Source organism: Equus quagga, chromosome 3 (genome assembly GCF_021613505.1).
Source record: "Equus quagga isolate Etosha38 chromosome 3, UCLA_HA_Equagga_1.0, whole genome shotgun sequence".
Classification (NCBI taxonomy): domain Eukaryota; kingdom Metazoa; phylum Chordata; class Mammalia; order Perissodactyla; family Equidae; genus Equus; species Equus quagga.
Window position 1 is genome coordinate 81416257 of NC_060269.1, and position 24865 is coordinate 81441121.

General features: G+C 37.3%; 1 protein-coding gene across 1 annotated transcript in view; it reads right to left on the reverse strand.

The window, feature by feature from the left end:
* The window catches only part of GRID2 (glutamate ionotropic receptor delta type subunit 2), a 1366457-nt gene that overhangs the window by 518282 nt on the left and 823310 nt on the right, over positions 1–24865 (reverse strand). The window contains exons 6-7 of the mRNA XM_046657173.1: positions 19324–19497; positions 12236–12397 (exon numbers count right to left, since the gene is read on the reverse strand). Of these exons, the coding sequence (XP_046513129.1) occupies positions 12236–12397; positions 19324–19497 (336 nt within the window). The remainder of the gene's footprint in view (positions 1–12235; positions 12398–19323; positions 19498–24865) is intronic.

Here is a 24865-nt window from a genome sequence, read left to right on the forward strand (position 1 = left end):
GACTTCATAATTTATCTTCTTTGTATTATATTCTTAATGAGCTGTTAGCATGTGTAATCAGTAAAATCTTCCCTCATGAAGATACAAGGGATACTTGAGAAGTCAGTATTTTAAGCAAATAAACCCTTTAACTGAAGCCCCTTGTTACCTTACCCAGACTTAACCACTCTGATTTTTGATTGCCGAACAATACTCCCATGCTTTTGAGTTTTGGGGTGTTTTTTCTTTCATCTATCCTCAGATTAACCTTGAAAACAGAGCCTTGACAAAAATGCGTGCTGGCCAGGTGGTAATGAGCAGTCATTATCTTTGTGCATGCACAGTTGTGTCTTTTATCTCTTGGTGATTCAGCAGATTCCAGACAAAATAAGCTAATGGGACATGGATAGTATGAATAATACGTACAAGTAATTTCTAAGTGTCCTTTAAATTGACAGTAAAAGCTGCTGCCAGAGTAAACCTTTTTAAAAATACAAGTAAAATTGGTTTGGATTTCATCCTTCCTACTCTATATAGAAATACCAGTGGGCATCAAATATAGAAAGCAGAGGAGAAGAGAAATAAAAAGAGTATAATCAAAGGTCAGGAATAATTTACCACTGGAGAATCAGTTTCTGAAAAGGCAAAAGTTTGCTGTTCCCCTATGGATAGGATAAATTGGAAAAAAAGAAGAAAAAATGTTTACTGAGAATGTATTTCACTCTGTTTATAAGCTGAAGGATTTTTTCCTATGCTTGAACTGCAAAGTAACTTACAGATGCTTTTGGAGGATCATATGGAACATCCAATATTTATGACACTCCTCTGATTTCCTTATACACATCTCTAGGTTCCTTGCAACCTGCAGACATACTTGGTAACCAAGGACACCTTGTTAAATAAACATGAGCCCAGCAAGCCAGTGAACACACTGGGAGATGCCAGAGTCAGCTGGGTGTCCTGATGCCCTCAGGTTTCATAAGTTAATTTCACAGAGAAAAGTCCCTAACAGAAGGGTTGATAAAAACTGCGACGCGAGATGCAAAAGAAAAAAATAAAAAGAAAAAATTTACTCTGTGTGAAATATTTAGTTGCCATACAACATGAACATGTGTATATATGTGCATATAGATAAATACATATATTTACATATATACATACATATTCAAATAGTCATTCAAAATAGAGACTTGGAGCAAACTGAGTAAATAGAACGTTACCAGCATTTTGGCCATGCCAGCTACATCTTAGAGAAGAAGAAATTGAGGCCCAGACAACTAGTTCTCTGAAGAATCTGAACTGAAATTTCCATACTTTTCTTCAAACTTTTTGCCTCATACTTTTTCTTCTAGACTATGTAAACTGTGTGTCCAATATAACATAAATATTTCATAATGGATTGCCCAAAAATTGCATGCTGTTGGACTGAATTAAAATAAAATTTACACCATTTTACACACTTTATGATTCCAATGCCCTGAAGTTGGAGTGTACATTGATGAGTCCACAAGAGGACTATCCCAAGGGCACAGACTGCATTTTTAAAGCTCTTCTGGCAAAACGTTTATTTTCACACATTTTTGTAAAAATGCTATCTTATATTCCACATCAGTACTGTTTCTGGTAAGTCGGATTATGTTTTCCTAAATTCTCTCTCTCTCCTTCAGGTTTATAAATTCTAAATGGTACATAGTGCTTTATACAAAAGGCAAAATAGGATGTTTCCATTCCTTAAGTACAAAAGTAAAAGAAAAAAAACTTATTAGAGTTATTTTTGACCAAACCAGAAAGCTAGAATCACCCTTTTCTTCTTCTTCTTCCCCACACATTGTTGGACCATAGAATCTTATTCCAATCGCCTAAATACCCTGGAAGACATTGACTTCCATCATCCCCAGGACCCACCACGGCCCAGGCTTCCCCTGCACTGGAGCATCAGCCTCTTGACTGTTGTTTCCTCATCCAGGCTGTGCTGGTCCAATGGCAGCTGCAGAATAGATTCTCCACTTGGCGGCCACTGAGTAATCTGATTTAAATACCTGTTTCAAATACTTCAGTGACTTAAACTTACTCCTTGAATAAAGTTTAGGAACTTATTTTACTTTAACTTTAACGTGGTCTACAAAACCTTTCAAGATCTTTCCCCGTCTACCTCTTTTGACTAATGAGGAGCAATGTCCCTATTCTGTCTTTATTCTAGCCACCCCAGTCTTATTTCAGAGGCTTAAATGTGCCAACCTCTTTCCTCCAAGCCTGCTAACATTCTATTGCCCTCACACATTCTCCTTTCCACAGTCCTGGAATACCTTTCCCTTTCTTTTCTTTTCTTCTTTTTTTTTTTTTTTGAAGAAGATTGGCGCTGAGCTAACCTCTGTTGCTAATCCTCCTCTTTTTGTTTGAGGAAGATTGTTACTGAGCTAACGTCTGTGGCAATCTTCCTCTATTTTGTATGTGGGACACCGCCACAGCATGGCTTGATGAGGAGTGTGTAGTTCTGCAGCCAGGATCCAAACCATGAATCCGGGCCACTGAAGCGGAACACACGAACTTAAGCACTACATCACTGGGCTGTCCCAGCCCTTCTCTTTCTTTTCCTGGCTAATGCCACTCACCTTAAATGTTTCCACTTATCTGTCACTCTTCCTCCTATGTAGGTCCTCCAGTCACAAATTTCCAGAACAGTTGGGGTTTCCCCTTTTGTAGAACTGACCACACTTGTAATTATTTTTGATATTTCTATTTTCCTTCCTTATTCTGTGATCTCACAGTATAGCATATGGTGATATTCAATAAATATTTGTTGAATGAATACATTACCATGTAAGAATTAGAGTAATTTCAATATTTTTGCCATTCTAAAGAATATGCTTCTAGGTTTCAACACATATCAAGATATCTCTTTTAGATATAATATGTATCAACATGTATCAATATGAGAAAATGTATTGGTACTAAAAGATTTGAGATACTGCGACAAATGTTGATATATTCTTATTTTCCTACATTTGGTACTGAAAATAATTACCACAAAGGATTTAGCAGAAATTGATCAACTGAGCCAATGTGGAAGTATTTGATACAAGCGTCTATCAAATCTTGATTGGCATATCATGTAGAACACCCAAAAAATATTGGTGCTTTTATATGAATATTTTGAGTTTAAGATTTTTCTTAGTTTTATTAATTAAACAAAAGATGTAAGCATATTCTCTCTAAAACTCAGCTCTGATTTTGTCATAGTCATGCTCAAAAATTATTTAGGGTCTTTGATTTACATACAAAATAAATTATCAATCTCTTTCCAGTCCAAACTATTCCCTCCATGTGTTCTGTGCACTCTGGTAAATTAATCAGTCTTTGTCATTGTCCATATGATTTATTCCAATAGATGTGTCAGCCAGAGTGATCTCACCACCTGAAATATCCTCTTCTCTATAGCCTTACTTATCTCAAACATGTTCATTTTCAAGTTTCCATTAAGATGCTATCAGTTCCTTGCAAATTTTTCCATTTTCTCTGTTTTGGGTCAGGTTCCCCAGGATCTAGCTCTGAAATGGGGACTTGCTTATGTGAGGGAGGGGTCCTTGAAGTGCTCCTGAGAAAAGCACCCGCAAGGGAGTGAGAGAAGTGGGACAGGACAGAGGGTGAGGTGACGCTGCTGTGCGAGTGTGGCAGGGGCTCTGAGGATCCCACGGGCCAGTCTAGAGTTACAGCAACTCCTTGGGCTCGTTCCAAATGGGACCCAGACCTTTCTAGTTCTGCAATGGTCAGTCCTTGGCTGCGTGCTCTTCCAGAAAGGGAGTGGACAGCTCCCTTCTGCCCAGGACAGTTCCTGAGTGCCCTCTGGAGAAGGAGTGCCTCCTGCGTGAAGCGGGGATCTGGGGGTGACCCACAGCCACCACCCTCTCCCCAAAGATTCCCCAGGATCCTATTTCTACCACAGTGGGGCCTTTCGTGGTCTCTCACTTGAGGCTATAGCTTTTTGTGTACTTAGCCCATATTCACTATTAGGCTCTAGATTCCTTTGTAGGTAATAACACAGAAAAGTTTGAATAACACATTCTGCAGTATAGGCATTTGCCAAATCACTGTTGAAAGAGTGATGAAAACATGATTGAAAAAACTGTACTCTCGGAACTGTCTCAATATTAACAGTAAGCAAAAACAGAAAATGATTGCCATTTAATCATAGAACAAGTCTGTAAGTAAAAATAGGCTGCCCACATTGTGTGGGTGTAGTAGTGTTTCACGATCTGTGAGAAAGAGAGTAGATCTGTATGGATTCCACAGATGCCTAAACGTCCCAGGGAAGCGGTTTTGAACTGTGGTTCTGAGAACCAATTGTGGTGGGAGTCCACCTGTGGAGATCCTCCCCCACTGTCATCCAGAGCAGTCCAGCTTTTATTTTTTACTTATTTGGTGAAAAAGATTTGCAAGCTTGCTCTAGGGTACATAAAATCAATAAATTTAAATTACATAATATGAAGACTCCTTACCAAAATATTTATTACAATTAAATGTAGCTTCTCATAATAAACTAAACAATGCATATGAGAGCAAATAAACTTTTTGCTACAAGAGCTTTCAACAATGCTGTCTACGCCTTTGCAATAGTCCTCTTGCAGACTCTTCAATGTACACTCCAACTTCAAGGCATTTGAAAAGCTAAATTAACACTAAGATACTGTTTATACAATATTAGCACATGGTGCTTGTACCTTGATTTCTTGGTGTATGTGTTATCTTTAGCCAAGTGATTTTGACAATAGTGAATAAAAAATGCTGCTATGAGCAATAAAAATGGTAAGTGGTGTGGTACATAGAACACAGAATCGGAAACAAGAAAACTTGGCATTTAAAACTAATTTACTGTGTAATCAACTCTTACGTCATTTAATTTTTCTGAGGCTCAGTTTTCTCTACCTTAAAATTGGGGAGAAGAGGTTAGATTAACTTTATTTTACCTTGCTACTCTAAAATTGTCATAGTTAACTAATAAATAAAAAAATTTGAGAGGCCAGCCAGGGGTGTAGTGGTTAAGTTCACACACTGCTTTGGTGGCCCAGAGTTCATAGGTTTGGATCCTGGGGGTGGAATTGAGCCATGCTGTGGTGGCATCCCACATACAAAATAGAGGAAGATCGGCACAAATGTTAGCTCAGGGATAACCTGCCTCACCAAAAAAAAAAAAAAAAAAAAATTAAGTAGAAAAAGTAGTAAAACAAAAATGGAAGGGTACATTCTTTATACAATTTCAAAAAATATCTTCTCAAATAATACCCTCAATATAGTTAATAACAAAACATTTGTGGCATTTTTATTAAAGCAAGATAGTGTTTATCACCAAAATTATGTAAGTTTGGAAGTGGAAGCTAAGGTAGTTAGCCAAAAGAAGTTTTATTTTATTACTTTTAAAATTCTATCATTTAGGAAAAAGTTTTATATATTAGGATAAAGTGGCAGAAGTTAGCCTAAAACCTAATTATTTCCAATCACTCATTTCTGGTCTTCCAGTGGCCTTGAGAACAAGCTTCTAGAAGAATTGCAGTTGGGTGTGATAACAGGGAAAGGAGATCTGGCCAAGCCTCGGGTCACATTACAAAAACCCCCAGCAGACGGGTGATGGGTAGTAGAAGGTATAGCACAAAACGCACGACCAGACTGCTATTTTCAAAAAATACTGACATCCTGCTATCTGTGCACACATACAAATTAAAAGCACTGGTGCTAAAAAACACACTTCACAATAATCTCTGCTGCCTATGTTACTAGTTGGCACAGTATTTTTACTTAAATGTGAACAAAAAGGAAAACTTACACTTTACTAAGGAAATTGAACCCAAGTTAGAAAAATTTTATAGGCCAAATAAGGATTTTAAGAATCTGTTTCCAAAGAACACAAAAACTAATTTGAAAAGAGATCTGCCTCCCTATGTTCATTGCAGCCTTATCCACAAGAGCCAAGACTTAGAAACAACCTAACTGCTCATCAGAGGATGAATGGATAAATACAAGAGAATACTACTCAGCCATAAAAAAGATGAAATGTTGCCATTTGTAACAACAAGGATGGACCTCAAGGGTATTATGCTAAGTGAAATAAGTCATAGGGAGAAAGACAAATACTGCATGATTTCACACATATGTGGAAAATAAAACAACGACAACAACAAACAAACACATAGATAAGGAGAATAGATGGGCGGTTACCGAGGGGGAGGGGTAGAGGTAGGTTGGAAGGGGTAAAGGGGCACATGTGTACAGAGATGTGTGGCAACCAGGTTTTCGGTGGTGAACATAATGTAGTCTATACAGAAGTTGAAAAACAATGGTGTACACCTGAAATTTATGTAATGTTACAAACCAATGTTACCTCAATTAACAGAAAAAGGAACCTATTTCTATTGACGGCAGTGGTGGCAGCTGATTGGCTATAAGCTGCACATTCAGGGAAGCAAGTAAGCAAGTGCAACACCAGGTGCAGGCGAGCAGAACACACAGCATGGCCGCAAGACCTTCAGAACAAGTGAACAGTTTTTCAGTCACTGTCAAGAAGTCAGCAGCAGCTGAGGCACACAGTGCTTCTCCAAACATATTGGTAATTGCTATGTTAAATTGTCCCCAAATATTTTCAAGAAATTGCTGGTACTTAAGAGCTAGTGTTTTGCCTTCAGATAAAATAAGTTTTGTCAATGCTTCAGCAAATTCTTCTTTCTGTTTAGAAGAGGTGGCACTCATTCCTGTAGTAAGAATAGGCATTTCCCCCCCCCCCCGCCAGTCAGGTGCAGACTGCTGAATAGTCTCTTGATGGAGGCGTTTGTCCTCTTCGACATCAACTGCTTCAACTTTGTTTGAAAATCATACTTTAGCATGGGCTTCTACTAAGCCAATTAAGGATTCCAGCTGTCGAGAGTAGGGAGAAACCATTCCTCGGCTACGACTGATCTTCCTCACGTCTACATAAGCCTCGAGGAGAGCCTGGCTGGCTTCCAGCCCCAGCCAAGCCGTGACTGTGCCGTGAGCATAGCAGTGTAGTCCCTCAGCGCTGCCCTGTCCGTGAACTCCTCCTCCCCTTGCTCCTCATTCTGGCAGTGCAGAGCCACGAGGTGGTGAGCCAGGCGCCTGGCAGAGGCTTCATCCTGCAGGTCCAGCACAAGGAAGATCAAATCAAACCTTGATAAGAACCTGGGAAGTAGCTGGACATTTTCAATGGCAGTTTCCTTAGGGTTCCATTGAGACTCCACATGATTTGCTGCTGGTAGGATACAGGCGTGTGTGTTGAGCTGACAAATAATGGAGAGAGACGGCAGTTCCATGACTTTATGCAATACTGATCTTGTACTTTCATTCATCTTCTCAGACTTATCAATACAGCAGATGCCATTGTCACTCAGGACAGGGGCACCAGTCTGCAGAACCAGCTGCCTCATCTCGGGGCCTTTCACTACATGTGCTCTTAGGTCCACGGCACTGCAGCCTTGCCCAGATGTGTACTGGTCCCAGGGGACCAGGCTGGACACATACTACAGCTGCTGGGGCTTCCTGGTCCCAGGGTCACTGCACAGCAGGATGTGGATCTCAACATGAAGTCTGCCCCTTCCTGTGTGACTAAATTCCTTCTTTGTTCCTTGGAAGAGCAGACTCAAGATTCCCTTTTTAAAAATCTTGGTGTTCTTACATGTTGGAGCCAAGGCTGAAGTAAGTCTCTCAAAAATGTCTGGTTTTCTGGAAGTTTCCTTAAGCAATTCCAAATGATTTTCTGAAAAAAGCTTCTGTTCTGCTTCTTCATGCAGATGTTTAGAATCCATTTTCTGATAATGAATGAAATCAATGTGGATTTTGTATATTTTTTTCTTTTAAAGATTGGCACCTGAGCTAACATCTCTTGCCAATCTTCTCTTTGTTTTTTACTTCTTCTTCTTCCCCCCAAAGCCCCTCAGAACATAGTTGTATATTCTAGTTGTGAGTCCTTCTGGTTGTGCTATGTGAGACGCTGCCTCAGCATGGCCTCATGAGCAGTGCCATGTCTGCGCCCAGGATCCGAAGTGGTGAAACCCTGGGACACCAAAGCGGAGCACGTGAACTCAACCACTCGGCCATGGGGCTGGCCCCCTTTGTAGACAAAATTCACATTAGTCACTCTTGGATTAACACAATGGGAATAGCTCGATAGACGACTGTAATGTTCACTAGGTCCCCAGGTTAAACCTTGTCAACAAGATCATTGTGAGTAAAGAGGATGACTGTGAGGTGGCTGCCCGGCAGGCGTATCTTCAGGAGTCTCTTGAAGTTGATCATCTGCTTGGGGGAGAACATGAAGCAATGGAGGGCCAGTGCCATGCTGTGGGCGATGAGGCAGCACACCCACATGCAGGCTCAGTGATTGGGCCATGGTCCAGCTCCAGTAGGGCAGTTTGGGAACACACCTGGAGCTGCAAGAAGGACTTCTGCGTCTCGGGAATCAGCTAGGATGTTCTGATCACCATGCCACTGATGGTGATGAGCTGGTCAATGTCTTCTGCATTCAGCTTTCTCATATTCTTAGTCTTCAACACGTTGAATGGTCTTACTCAAACCTGATGTTGTAAGATTGAGTCACGGAAACCGTCAAAGAAGATCTCATTATGGCCATGTTAAAACGTGGAATAACTTTCTGTGGGTAGCATATGAGCTATCTGTACAGATTTTTGTCAAATAATTTTGTGTTCACAGTTTACATTTAAAAATGGCTCCCTAATAACATTCATCTCCTCAAGTTGTTGCGTGTACAGAGTTTCAGCAATATCTATGGCAACATTTTCTTCTTCTATAGCCAGAGGGCCAATAAAACGCTGAAGAAATATCTGAAAATTTTCTTTGTACGTTGTCACGTTTACATCTCTTCCTCAGATCACAAGTTTTTGGCCTAGAGACTGCTTCCTGGCCACTATAGCCTCTGTTGCTGACCCCTACTTCAAATTTACCTGCACACCCTTCTGTGCCAGATCCCAGGTCAGGCCTCTGCCTCATGGGTGTATCCCTAACACCATGACTAGGGGTTCCCTCTACCCAAGAGTTGGGAGTGCCATATGTCAGTGGTGAACTAATATCAAAATTAAGAGGAATAATTGAAGAATGCATCAGAGGAGAGCTAGAAGATAATGCATCCTGTGCTGCAGGATTCTGCAGGTGTCCTCCAGGCCAGGTCAGCTTCTGCTGCAGCTCCCCTGTAGAGGTGGAATCTTCGCCTCTACCTGTATCTCTGAGATGGAGATGACCTAGCATCCTCACTTGGAGCAGGGAAATGTGATGCCTCCGAAGCACACAGGGCTCCGGGGTGCACCTGGCAGGTCATGTTCCCAGACAGCCCCAAGAAAGGTTTTTAAAAACTCTAAAAAGATGTAAAGTATTAGAGTTAGGTGATACTAGTTTTAGTTTAAGATGATGTCGGTATCTACTTGAAACACACAAGAGAATAAATTACAAAGAAAGAAATGAGAATCGGGAGTTAAATTTCATGAGTCGGTCAGGTCAGTTACAAAACATATCAGACATCAATAACTTTCTTATGTACCTACAATAAATAATTTGAAAATATAATGGAAACATACCCTATGTATGATAGTATGCACACACAGACACATATACTTAAAACCCTATGCAATTTTAGGAATAAATAAAATGAAAATATGTATGAAGAGCACTATAAATGTTTACCGAGTGCTATACAAAAATGACTATATGGATAGACACCGTGTTCATGAATGGGAAGACTCAATATTTTAAAAATTATAGTTCTTTCAGAAATAATCTATAAAATTCATATAAATATCAATGGCTTAGGGGGCTAATAATATCTAGGAAAAATAAATAATTGAGAATTAACCTCTAATTTTTTAAAAAAGAAGAGAAATGTAGAGGCATCTATTATATCAATTCATAAAGTAAATTATAAAATTACAACAGAAGAGTGCCCTGGAAATCGCCGCCTCCCCTTTACTGGACTCTACTGTATATTGATAGCACTTATGTGAACTGCGTTGCTGTTTAACTCTGTTGTCTCATGCCCCTAATGTGAATATAAATTAGTTAAAGGGCAGACATATGTTCTGTTACTTCTTTGTCTCCTTGCAGTAGTGCACAGGCTTTATGAAATGTATATAGCCTGCCCTTAATACAGGCATGCAGTGGGAGTTCGAACGTAATTAAGAATTTTATCACTAGAAGATTTCCACTATAATAAAGAGCCTGACCTCAGTGGTGATGCCTGGATGCTGACTTCTTTTTTAGCTTTGCCCTCCCTTTCCTATTTGGCTCCACATCTGGACAGGCTGATTAAGAATACCCATCATGCACCTCCTTCTCTGACAGCTGTAGGAAATTTAAGCCTCGCAAATCTCCAGCCGCACCCCGTAGCCCCGATAAAGGCCCAGCCACACCCTCTGCCTGGCCCCAGGAGGCCTGGAGCTGCTTACATTCTTCCCAGGAGAACTCGCGTGACTAGTAAACTTTCTCCCAAATTCTCTTGGTGTGTGGAGTATCATCAGCCTGGACATCCAAACAGGGTGACCAAGACACTCATATGAGGCAAAGTAATATGATTGGAAAAAACAATAGCTCCATTTTTTAGGTCAATTTGAAATGTGAGACAAAAAATAATGGAATTGAACATTTGAAATCATACATGTCATCCAAACTGTGTCTAGATACATAAAATGGACATATTTCTTTAAAAGGTGCCACTGGGTTGCAAGCTTACAGGGACAAATATGCAAATATTCCCCCTCAAAATAAAATTTCATAATTATTGTATCAAATCATTGTTTTGATTATAAATTTTCTAACAGCGACATTTTATATATTGAATTGCTCCATGAGAAGTACCTACATATGGTCGTGTCTCTCCTTCCCTCCTACCTAGACTCTCACTAAATAAGTGTCTCCTAAGCAACCTCCCAAACTATTATTCTGTCTTCGTGAGGCGGCTGCAGAAGAATGAACGTATTCAGGCTCCTGCATCCCAGCCAAACCATGAATTAGTAAATTGGCAGGATCAGAATCATGTTCAACAACCTCCTTGGATTCATACCTGCCAACTCTCTGCACAGATAGAGCTGGGAGATTCTGGCAACACCTTGAGTTTAGATTTGACTTATTCATTTTTCAGTTGGAAAATATTTCTCTGCCAATATATTCAACACATTTAATTCTCAAGCACTTCTGTTGATAAGAGCCTAAATTCTCATTAAAATGATTCTTTTCCAAAGAGGAAACAGGACCAAGGGAAAGATCCAGGTTATTCTCCATTTGAAATATTTGTTTCCTCCACTTCCTGTTTTTGGTACATCTGGTTCATTTCTAGCGTTAAATTTTTAGAGTTTTCTCTGGCTTTCTAAATGCATTCATATTTCATTTGACTAGCTATTTCTCTTTGTGTTTCAGGAGAGAAAGGCAAACATATGCAGCAAGAAAAAGGATGAGTAAAATAAAGAACATAAACTTCCAAATGGCTGTCTCCTTTGTGTAAAGGGTACAGGAGGAATTTGTTTGTTTTATTAATCATTTCATGTGAAATTCAAGAAGCTGTGTGAGACAAACTGAAAATGCCAGCAAGGATGACATGACAAAGAGGCTAATAAACTGCAGAAGTCTTATACCGTTGAGAGGAGCTAAACAACATAAACTGCCTTCTGGGAATGGAATAGGTAGCTAAGCCAAAGCGGGTCACAGCCAGGCTAAACGCCACAGTGGCAGCAAAAAAGACTGCTGTCGTTGAGTACCCAAAACAGGCTCAAGGCTGCAAAATATTAACTACCTACGAATTATATCTTTACTGTAAGATAAATTAACGATCCTCATATCCAGTGTCTTACCATGTATGATCTCAGAGAAAAACAGCTAGATCTAGTGTTTATTTTTTTCAGTTGATGGTGTAGTTTAAAGGAAAAAAAACCCAACTTTTTGTACTTTATGACAGGCATCAAATTAATTTGAGCATTTCTAACCCTAATAACATAACCAAAGCAATTAAAAAATATTTCAACCACTATATCTTTACTTGCATGAAATTCCCTTACAAACACATAACGGCTCTCTGTCTTACATATGTGTGTGACTTTTTGACCTTTTTTTTTTAATATTGCATTCCTCCATTATACTGTTTTCTGCTCTGAATGGCAGCAATATTAATGAGGAAAAGAAATCCTTCTAAAAGATATCTCATCAAACATCTCTTTACACGAAAATTCGGAAGAGTGAGCTGCTTGTCAGAAGTTACCTTCTTGATGGTCTCCAGCATGGAGCGCCCTCCCTGCCAGGGCTTGGAGTTCTTTCTGATACATGACAAACTTGCCATGCTGTGCCACTTTCGGTCCTCCAGCTTCTTATGAAAAGCATTAGCAAGCAGAAGCACCGTGTCATATATGTAAAGGTTTGAAATCTGGAAAGACATTAGACAGCAGTCATTAGAATCACTGACGCCAACCGTCAGAATAAGGAGAAAATCGTCAGCTCAGCCGCTTCCGTTCATGGCATAGATAGCTGGTTTACTGGGTTATTTATTAATCAGAAGTTTTCTTTTTTCATTTCCTTGGCAATTTTGCCACTGAGAAAGAAGTCTTGTCTGATTGTATGCCTCAATTGCTTTTTCAGCTTATTTAGGTGTGAAAGAGAAGATAAAAATGAGAAGTTTCGATCGCAGCAAGGCTGTTAGTATCAGACCTTAGAAAATCACTGGCCCTTATTTCTTTCTGAGGAGGTAAAGATCTAAGAGCTTCTGATTGGAAGGGCAAACTGAATAATACATTTCTGAATATGTCAAGTTTTTGCATTCTGGTTATTCAGACGGAGATATCAACTCGGTCCTACATGGAAGATGAGTGTCAGAGACGCAGAAAAAGGAAGCAGCCATCTGTGTGTACGTGTGTGTCTATGGGGATTCAGTAATGAGAAAATGAGAGGAAACAGCATCATTCATAAATATTACAATGGTCAAGGATCTATACAAAATTATCTAGGTATATACACGCGTTGTAATTCATTAACAAGACAAACACCGAAAACTGTTAACTGTTTGTGGACATGTGTTTATATTAACATTTTCTTCTAAGGTTACCGTGTTATCTTCTTTCTGTATAGATTGAAAAATGAATTATAGAAATGTTTGCCAAGATCTATTGCACTCTTAGACTCAACTCTTGCCAGAACTACTATCCTTACTGTTACTTACCCTGTGTTTATTTTTCAAAGAAATTAGAAATATTTAGAAAATATAAACAACCAGAGGTAGCTAAAGCCAATAAAAGCTGTTAAATGTTATATTATTCCCTCTCTGAAGGAAAAAAATCTAACATAAAATAGAAAATGAGAAATTAACATAGCTCTGAAAATTAAATTCATCTTAAAACATTTACATTTTTCTCAGATTTTTTAAGTGTCTTGTTATCATAGTTTTCCCTGAAAACAAAGAAGACAGTCTGTTGCTTGCCCTTTGGTTATAATTAATCCTGAAAGAAACTTATGAGATTGTCTGCCCACATCAAAGAATGGTATTAAGCTTCAGCTATTAGGGTAACGAGAGTTTGATGCTATGAACAACTAATACTAAGTGCTTCCTAACAGTGCCTTGTGAGTTTTCTTTCATTGCTAGGTAAATCTTTAATCATTTGTGTTGGTTAAGCATTATTTTATGTGCATAATACTTATGGGAAATAGGCTTTCTTTGGAGAGACATTGAACACTCTTATGCGCCATGTGAAATACCAGTTTGCTCTTTATGAGGAAATGTTAGGGCAGGCTATTCTCACCCTCGGTCCCCTGCCCCTCCCGCTGCCAGATAATTACTAGAGAGACTGGCAGGTTTGGCTGAAACCTGCCGTGAACCGAGAGAGAGACTTGAAGTTAGAAGTAGTCGACGAATCAAAATTCAGTCTGATTTAGATTATGAAAACCCAAAAGGAAACATGAAGGATGAGCGGGCCGTACTCAAAAATCCAGGACAAATATTTTGATGATTTCTCAATAATCTGCAACAATCTGGCCTTTCCTAACCTCTCCTGGTTCCACTGCCTCAAACTTGCTTGCTCTTTCCTCTCTCGCTTTATGTTGCTTCTCCCTCTGACTGATTGCTTTAAGTGTGTAGATAAGATCGTTGTGGTGGCATCTTTTGATGTCTCTTTATCTTTCTCCAACTAGTTAACTTCTTCTAATATTCAATTCATAGGTGAATCCTACCCTGACAAATTCTCAGGGCCCTCCCCCTTCCCTGTCTATCTGGGCACTCCTCTTCTCATCTCCCATGACAGTCAGTGCAGACCTCTGTGGAAGCAGCTCACAATGCTATGATTTTTTTTCATCTGACTTTCACACTAGAATATGAGTTCCTATTCGACATATTATACATATTTGTCCCCTTTGTACTTTTGTTTCCCTTATTTTTTATTTTCCCTTGACTTAGCCTAGAGCCTAGACATATTTCGTTTTTGGTAGATAGTTGTCAAATAAGACAAAGGAAAAAAGTCAAGTGTAACATCAGGTAGGTTTAACAGAAGTTGAGACGTGAGAAACCTGGCAACTTGGTTCCTTCCAAACCTGACACTTTTGTGACCCAGTCTCTTTTGCATACCTTGAGGCCTGTACTTTGAGCATCCATGCTAGTCTTAAAGGTGAGTGCTTTGTATTCTATAAGTGACAGATGTTTCAACAAATGACTGCCTCTCCTCATTTGCCCACATTCCAAACTGTGGGATCATAAGGGGGTGGTGACACTCTCTGAGCTTCCTATTACTCCATCTATTACTTCTTTCTCAGGCAAGTGCCTGTTCTCTTTTGAGGTTCATTATCTTTCACACCCCACACTATATAGCCTCTTTCTGCCATCATCCACTGACCTCTTGGTCACTCTTTATTCAAGCGGTTTTTGACCCCTTCCTCACAATGATCCCAAACTATCTCCCAGAATCTACAATTCCAACACAGATGATCTTCACTTCTACTCTGGCCACAACCAACCCACATGACTCCTTACTGGACACAAACACCTCCTCTAACATCTTAAACTCCTGTATCCCGCCATCTGACCAATCTTTTCTCTCTACCTTACCATCACTACACTTGCTTTCTGACTTCACTAAACCACCAGCACCCACCTCCTCTACGTGACGACCTTCCAATATTTGACACCATCTATCACTTGCCCTGAAGCATCCTCTTCCCTTCAGTTGTTCATTATCTGTAGTAATTTCTAGGCTGCTCATCATCTCAGTGTTCTTCCTCTGTCCTTCTCTTATTTTTCAATGTTTCTGTTCAAAGTTTAGTTCTCAGAACTGACGCATTATTGCAGAGGTGATCTGACTAGCAGAGTGTAGTATAAGGACTTATCTCTCTTGATCTTAGCAAAATACTTCTGACATAGAGACCAAGATTGCATTAGAATGGCTCAGAGCAAATACGACTTGTGCTATGCTCACACCAAATTTGCTTCATCTTAATCACCTTAAACAGCTGTCAAACCAGCTCTCATCCATCTAGGCTTCCTGTAATTCACTTTGAACTTATACTTTGTTTCTGTGAAATTTCAAATTTTAGGCTTATTATTTAGAGAAGATTAATAATTTGGATCTTGATTATGTAAGACAACATAAGCTTTCTCTCCTAGCTTTATGTCATTTACAAATCTGATGGGCATACTTTATTCATTTTCATTTGTGTAGTGATGAACATTTTGAAAATATTAAGTCCAAGGACAGAATCTTTGGATGACCATAGAGTTCCTTGGACTCCAAATGTAGAATATTTATCAGTGTGGATGAATACTCCTATAGTTCCAGACTTCTCAAACTGAGAGTAAAAGAAGCCCCGTGGTAAGCTGCAGACACCAGATGTCCTCAAAGATACAGAATGTATCTGAGCCATATTCTAGGCATACCAATTTGGCTTGAAGATTTGGAGAAAAAAATGAAGCAATTTAACTGATACATTATTTGAAATATTTTTAATTTTAAGGAAACTCATATGTTATAACTTTGGAAGAAAATAATGAGACTTTAACATATTTTGAAGTTTTTTTTTTAATCTTAAGCCAGAGTGTTGACTGTCTTCTGTTCTTACGAACGTTTTGGTGAAATGTTTGAATGACATGACTCTATCTAGACTTTTTAATGTCTTCCCATAAGGATTTCATGAGAAAATTTTTCTAACGCTACATAAAAGTCAACATACAATAAACAGATTTATAGTGTTCTCCCAATCTAAAAAAATTATTAAATAGGATCTAGTTTGGCAGTGCTTGTTCTTAAGGGAGTCCTATTGTCTTATTCGAAGTGCTCCAAACCATATATTTAATAGTATATTCTACAGTTTATCTAAATATTAATTTTTAGTATATTAAACTCTGATTGTTAGAATCTTTTCTCTTTCCTTTTGAAAATTGGGACAATACACCAATGTCTGGTACTCAGGTCCTCTTCCCAAGTATTTCTCTAGTATTTCTAAATTGTAATATTGTGACCATATCTGCTGGTTTGTTTACTGCTCTGAGCAATTATTTTTCAGGCCTCATTTTAAAGCAGTAAGGCATACACTCACCATCTCCAAAACCCTGCTCTTTCTAAACCAGTGGTTTATTTTTTTAATGACTTTTATTCTAACCTTTCCCATTTGAAGACACTTTTTCTTAAATGGAAAAAACAGAAGCAAAAGGATTTGAATGTTTCTATTTTCTCTCCATTAGCGGCCAAGTTAACATTAGTTTCGCCAATCAGTAAAAGTCTTACTTCCTTCTTGCTTCATATATTGCTAAAAACTCTCTTTCTAGCTAACAGGTTTATTTCACATTTATTTTGCACCTTCAGATAATCCTGGATTTTAGTCTTCCTGGCACTAATTTAAAGATTTAGGAAATTTGTTTTTTGTTCTTTCTACATCTTACTTCACTTTGTGGGTACATTAAAATATATAACCACCCAGAAATCTCCACACAGGCTCACGGTGCCCTCTTCTCCTCTGTTGTGTTGATTATTGTGATTTTATAGTTGGGGTTTCTATGTTTAGAGCTCACTTGAGTCATATTTTTATTTTCTCTGAGGTTTTTTTTTTAATTGTACCCAACTGATAAGATGTGAGTCTGTCTGAGCTCATATTCACCTGTATTTGTTTTCATGGACTCCATATCCAGAGAGTTACTTTTCTTGGGGGCCTCTCAGAACCCTCTACTCCCAAATGTTCGGTAAGTATTTTTCTTGTTGCTTTCTTTAACTTCAGTGAGAGAAAATTTTCACCAAGGCAAGCTTCTATATCAAATGCTGTGTTTTAGCGGAACATTTTAAATTCAAGAGCCCTGCATTTAGACTCAATTATATAAATCTTCACATATAAAAGTTTCTGTCAGTTTTCCTTTTATATATTAAACATTTAGTCAAATTCTATTGCATAAAATAGAGAAGTTAATATGGAATAAATCCTCGAAGAAAAAGTAATTGCCCTGTTTTCTTCCATGTGTGGGCCTGAGGGGAGTAAGAAGATGATATGGGCTAGGGGGGGTGTGCTTCCTGTACGTCCTTAATTCTTCAGATAGGTCTGGGAATTAAAGATAAATAACATATTTGCTCCCTGATTTCAAGGACCTCATTAACTGAATTGGAAGGATTATGCTTTTAGGTGAATGTGCTTTAAAATACTGTGTAGCGACTTTCTGCTTTCCCAGTTTCTACATTTCCTGCTGCTTCTTTTGACTGGAACAGCCTTGAATCTCTCATAATTTTCTAAATGCAAGTCCTTCCATGTTTTTCTCTATCTAAAATTCTATCATTTTCACATCAATTATACTCATGCTCAATTAATATGAAAAGATGGGTCATTATAATAAGATTGGCAATAAAAATTAAACAGGCCTCGTTTAGGGTTCAGAGTGGCTTACTTTGACCATTGCCTTTTCCTTAACTACATTCAAATCCAGAAATATCCACAAAGGTGCACAGCACTGTGGGAGGTATGACAGGGGAAGTAAGGACAGGTGATTACTTTATGGGATTTTATGATGCCAGGTTCTGGAGGGAACCTATTCTAAAAGAGCTTAAACAAGAACAGAAAGTTCTATGGGCAATGATCCTGGAGCCAGCTGCCTGGCAAATACATACTGCCCATTACAATGGTAATAAGATGAAGAAATGGTTCGATAAATGGTTACTCATCTAAAACAAAATTCAAAGCTGACTAAAGATGGGGAGGCTGTGGAGCTATCTTTCAAAAGAAGTAGTTTGCAAAATCACTTTATTTATCTAGTATTGTTAAGGATAAGCTAGTTCTCCTACTAGTTATATTTTCAAACTGTTCAAAATGAACATCTCTAAGTACTAAAACTTTTTTGATATAAAACATTTTAAAAGAATAGGTTTCTAAAATATATCCTATGTTTTTTGATCTTTGTTGATATCTCAAGGTTATTGTTTAAATATTAACTAATATGCTAGCAGTACACTACAGTGATACCCTTAGGAACTGTTTTATGACAGAGTTGTTTTTATGGGAAAAGGCCTACACTGATAGGATATTTGAATTAGTGTATCAGATTGTTTTCCTTTTTTCCTGTTTCTTGCTTGCTAGAGAGTGCTCCTTATGGCACCCTGCTTGTTGTCGATGTGCCTGCCTTTTGTAACCATCCCCCGCCGCTTCAAATTGACATAGTGAGATAGCCAGTGTAAAGAGAAATAAAACAAAAATATCTGATAGGATTTTCCTTAAAAAAAAGAAATAGGCTCCAAGTGAGTATTTAAAAGGCATCCTTACGGGTAAGCTGCAGGGGCTTGGTGTTCTCTGTTTTGCTGCTCAGAGATTTTATTTATTTACTTTCAAATTCTTTGTTGTATTCTGAAAATCAAAGGTTTCAGCTATATCCCATCTGATTTGGTTATGACTGTATAACACTAAGCATTTTTGCATTGCTAAATAGTTTTTTGGTGAAGTTCTTCAAATTGGAGACTAATCTTTGAGAAAAACAAATTTCTATGTGCACATTATGCCAGAAAATTCAAGTAAATTTGTTAGCTTAATAATTTGGAATTAGGCATTAAGAAGTATTAATCACAAACTCTATCATGGGAAATGCTATGGACCTACTTGCTGAGAAGAAAATATCCTTTATTCATTATATTTTTACTAAACAAGTAGATATTTTGCTACAATGAGGTCAAAAGGATCAAAGACATGAATTCTTAACACTCTCCCCATCAGACTTATTTAACTACTGGAGGAGAATAGTTCAGAAAATGCAAACGTGTATAATTCTGAATCTAATGCAACTCAAAAAGCTCTCTCTACAACCGGCCAACAAAGCAGCTTGACAGAAATACTGCGGCACTTAGAATATACCTCCATATTCTGAGCAAATGGATCCTTTGGATCACACAATGTTGAAGATATTCGGTGGTTGCCACGGAAACATCGCTGACTTATATTCTGGGGGACTGGAAATGTCTGCCGAATGATGGTTAACCTTCCAATTGACCTTCTTACAAGTTCCTGTACGTCCACATCGTTTATTTCCTATAAGATAAAATAGCAGATGGAAGAATAAGAAATGCTTTAATAAAGTAACAGAAACACAAAACTATTAATGAGTTGTCATCTAGAAAAGCTAAGGGATTCTGTTACTGTAATACATTTGCTTAAGGCTTAGCACACATTCACATGAAAAAAACAATACATGTTCACTAAAATGATCAACTCATTTGTAGGTGCTGTCTGTGCTTTAAATTATATACGTTAATGATGAAATAACTCAAATGCAGCAATTGACTTAAATAAACTTTATTAATAATAAGTTTATAATCTATTCTGTTGAACATTTTGGAAAAATATTTGTTGTCTAAACATCAAAAAAGGTCACAAAATAAGTGACTATTATACTTTATTATTCATTAATGGATTTCAAGGTACTTTGAGTACCTAGGAAGACAGTCGAAATGTTAAGAGTAACATACATTGTTTTAAGCAATGAAAACTGGTATTCTTAAATAAGGCAAGTAGACAGAGCAAGAGGGGATATTACTTTTTAACACTTTTCCCAATGATTTCTTAGAACTATCGGTGTACGGAATGGATTAAACAAAGTGCTAACTGCTGAATGTATAAGGATATAACTGTGGTCTTGACATAAAGATGAAAAATTCTGTTGGCTAATACAGTGTGAAACAGATGAGTGAGTGAAGAATCCTAATGCTCTTTATCCAAATTAATGTTACTTTGCATATGAGTGTTTGCCAAACTCAAAGAAATGAATTTTATGCTTCCTTCTCCCCTGACCTACCAACTCCAGACTTAAATTTTAAGGTTTGGTTAAATCATGGATGTAGAAGTAACAAAAATGAAATAATATTTTTATAACATACATCTGTTCTAACTGGAATTTGTCAGAATAGAAGTGATAGAATAAATCTTCTTTTTAAGGGGGTCTTTACTAAAGCAGTTTGTGCTCATAGAGTCCATTTGGAACCTTTTAAACGAATAAAGCCTTTGCAATTAACATATTATTGGTTTCCACAGATTCTTATGGCAATAGAAATGAAAGATTTGACACGAGATAAATTTTGGACTATGGTGAACGTTTCTCAGTTTTGATTCAAAGAATTATTGCAGAATAATGAAAGAGTAAAAGACTATTTATAGGTGTAAATTTTCTTCTTTTCCTTACTGGACTAATCACATAGTATTCTTCCTTATAGCATACATTAGCTTTAAAATTTATCCTTTATTTATGATCTTTCTGAAATATAGATTTGCTGAAAATAAAATAACACCTGCCATCAGCTGTATCCAGCATAATATCCTGGATTTCTGGTCGATTAATCCTTAATGCACCATAAAAAATGGCTTTTCTCAGTTTAAAATGCCATCTTTTTCCTTTAGTCTGTGTCATTTCACTGGCCACCAAAAATTCTGTCCGGCAAAAACAGGTCACTTTTTAATTCTCTGTCATCTACACTCAAAACAGAATTAAACAGTGTCCTGTCAACTCCATTTTAACCTGAACTTTAAGTGGAAATATTTTTAAGTTAATTAATATTGCTATTCAATGTATTTACATTTTTCCAAATTCCATATTGCACAATTTTCATTTAAAATGCAGTGAAAAATTCTACCACTTTTCTCATGATATTAACTAAATTTTGTTATACTTGTGGTCTTTTTTCTTAAGCAATATTAAGATTTATCAACATTTTATCAAACTACACCGTTTCTACTTGCTCCCCCCATGATGAACTGTAAATGAGCACATTAGAATAAAAACTTGCATTAATTAAGTTCCTGCTATATATTAGGCAAAATGCTAAACACTTTAGCAATTATTTCATTTTCTACTAAAAACTACATTCTGGTTCAGAGACTGTTGTTCTCAATCTATAAATAAAGAATCTGGGAGAGTCCAGGCTCTTCATTTAAAATCCTCTTTATTCATACTATGAATGTATAAATGTCATCAAAAGAGATGTTCTCTTGAGTAAGTATGCAAGAAATCCAAATTTCCTTAAAGAAATTATCTAGATTAATATTCATGAATGATAAGAATTAAAACTATAAAGATATATTATTTCAGCATTTAATAGCCTGATGATTCCATAAGGAATGATAAAACCATTAACAAAGCGCCATGTCTTTAAGAAGACTATTTTCAAATCCGTAAAAACGGATGATTACCTTTTATAGGTTCCAAAAGCTGAAGTTCTCAGGTATCTAAGTAACTAAACTATATCTGAGGAAATGTCAGTTTGAATTGAATATATTTTGCCTATTATTATTTGGCGAAGGGAAAATAAAGCAATTTTCTGGGAGGAAAGAATCTGCCATTCTGAAGGAAGCTAACAGTCTGTCTCAAAAAATTCACTTGCAGTTTCAGTTTTGACACCTGATCTCAAAAATGGTTTGATAGTGATATGAAAACGTGATTAGGCAGCTATTTTATATTTACAGAACTTTACGTCTGCATTTCAAAAGGTGCATTCAAGAGTGACAGATGTAATGTTATATAAATGCTGAAAGCCAAGCGAACGCTTAGTCTATGAAGAGAGCTTTTTAAATGAAAAAAAATCCACGAGTGAACTTCTGTATTAAAATATGAAACTATTGTATAATCGATTAGAATCTGTATTGTTCTAATGCTCTGAATTTTAAAGACCTTTAAACCATTTGATCTTTTTAAGTAGTCATGTGAGGAACTAGTTCACCAAACACTCACTCTCCCAAGGCCCCAGTGCTACCAAATGTGCTAATCTCTATAAAGACACACAGAAATTCCTGATTCTTACAGAATTTAAAGAATTTAAATTATAAAATTATTTGTCCATTTTCTAGTCTTTATTTGAATGGTATTTTTATGAAATAGGAATTAATCTTGCAATAAAAAAGGAACAACTATGTTTTAGCGTACCAAATTTTTCTCTATTTTACTTCTGTAGGAGCAAGGCATACAGTGTTTTTTCCCAAAAATAATTTAAATGAATAATCAAAAATTATTAAGACTCGAGTCAATATATCCCAGAAAATATTCATATTCACTTTGCTGTGATAGTTTAATGTAGGGTGAACCCTGAACTGTGTAAGAGCGAAGGAAGAAAAAAGCTTAAATATCTGTTAGGGATACAGCTCCATCCAGAAAGAGCCACTTCCTGGAACAAATCTTTCAGGAGGTTTGTATCACTCCTGAATCTTTGTAGGCTATCAGCTTTAAGCTTAAATTAATAGAATTCCAGGGAAGGAAAGACTCTCAAAATCCATTAGCTCAGATGCCAAGCTACACTGTATAGACCATTTCAGAGAAGGGATCCCTTCCTCCTTTTCCCATTCTTTTATCTCAGCATCTAAGGAAGTTCCTGGCTCTTAGTAGGCATTCAAAAGTTGATGATAAATGAAAAACTGAATGAATGAATGGCAAGGTTTCACCAAACTACCTTCTGAACATAGATATCTGAAATTTTAAGTCTAGACACCGTGATGTTTTAATAACTTTAACAATTCTGAATAAAGCAGATTTTAGTAATGATATGAAGCCGTGTACCATGTGGTGTGATTTGAAAAGATTATGCTTTTGTTGTTGTTGTTTTTGCTAATATGTTTATATTCTTCATGCTTTAGCAAAGATGATCCTCTGATGCTTCCATAAAGTTTAACATTAATGTGAAATAATTACACAAACATTATGTTGAAGTATGGAGCAAAACCAACTGTAGGCTATATACCAGCAGGAAGAGGAGCAGAATGGCAACTTTCTGCTTGACAGATCAGTAGCGAGCAGTCAATTAATCACTAAACTAGGAAAAATGAAAAACATCCATTACACATATAGGCTTTTTTCATCTCAACAACAACATCTTCCCCTTAACTGCAGAAGTCCGCAGTGATTAACATAGAACGTTGACTTAAAGTTATTTAAATAAGAAGTCAGGACACCAAAGGTCAGGTTCAGCACTATCAGGGAATAGCAGCGGACATATAGCATTATGCTTCTTGCAGCTCTGAACAGTGTATATCTTCCGATCTGAACTTCTAACTTTTGTAAAACTTAAATAAAGTCCTGAGCCATCTGCTTCAGGACCCTGAAGGGATGACAATACTTATTTGAAAAGGCTGTTCTGAGCTCGATGCACTGATTGCAGGGAGAAGATAAATACCATTACCAGCTACTAACACATGATTGATGACACCATATGAGCTAGCGCAGCCTCTCATTATTACAGCACACTTAATGCAAATGAAAAAAATATATTGTTTTCAAATTTCCACATCAATTTGTATCATGATGCATAATGCCAACTTTGATTTATATCCCTCTCTAAAAAACTATTGGTGCAATAAGATTAAATAAATGTTTGCAACCCATTTTAAAATCAGCAACAAAAATAGTAACTACACAAACCAAACTAGACAGATTCATGATTTCCATGTTCAGTCAAAATGGACATTTGCACATTGTTGGGTTTTTTGCTGTCGTTTTTGTTACTTTTGGAGTTTATTAGCTTCCTAGAAAATTTCAGAAATCCATGTTTCTTCTTTCACTGAATCTAGGGTAAATTACAATTAATACACTATAAATTTGTATAAACAAGACTGTAAATGAAGTAAAAGGCAGTGAGTCAAGTTTCCTAAGGCATATTTCCGAGAGAATGTGGTGGCTGAATGGAATCATGTGGAAGTAAGAGTTGTTAAAGAGAAAAACCACAGGCCCAAAATGGCGTCACTTGTGCTAAAGCCCATGATCCCAAACCTAGACTGAATACCTGACCCCACTGCGGTGTCCACCTTCCACAGGAATGCAATCTTAATGGACCACTCTGGAATTTCCTGACTAACATTACTGAGGTAATCTGCGTGATGAAACCCATGCTCTTCCCTTCCGCCAAAAGAGGATGCCCCACCCTGAAACTATTGTTTCTTTACTTTTGTTAATACCTTCTTGCCCCACCCTCTTTCTGCTTATAAATGTCTTCCATTTTGTGCAGCTCCTTGGAGTATCTCTACTTGCTAGATGGGATGCTGCCAATTAATAAATGGTAGAATAAAGTCGATTAGATCTTCAGATTTACTTAATTGAATTTTGTTTTTTAACAGAGCGTTGACCACAGATACACTGGACAATGATGGTTTTTCTTAGGGATGAGAATACAGAAAACACGCTTAATCTCTGAGTTTTAACCTAGTTTCTATAAAAATAATAATCCATATGAACAGTGTGGGCTGTGAACATTGCATTTTTCAAAGGCTAAGAGGTACTGACTTGTCCAAAAGAAATGACACCTCTGCTCAAGGACTAGTAAGGAGGCTGTGGGTAGAAAAGAGACAGGGTTTCAGTAATGGTAAAGGTGAAGTTATAAATAGTTATGACAGATTACAGTAGAAAACCCAAGTGTGAAAGAGGAGA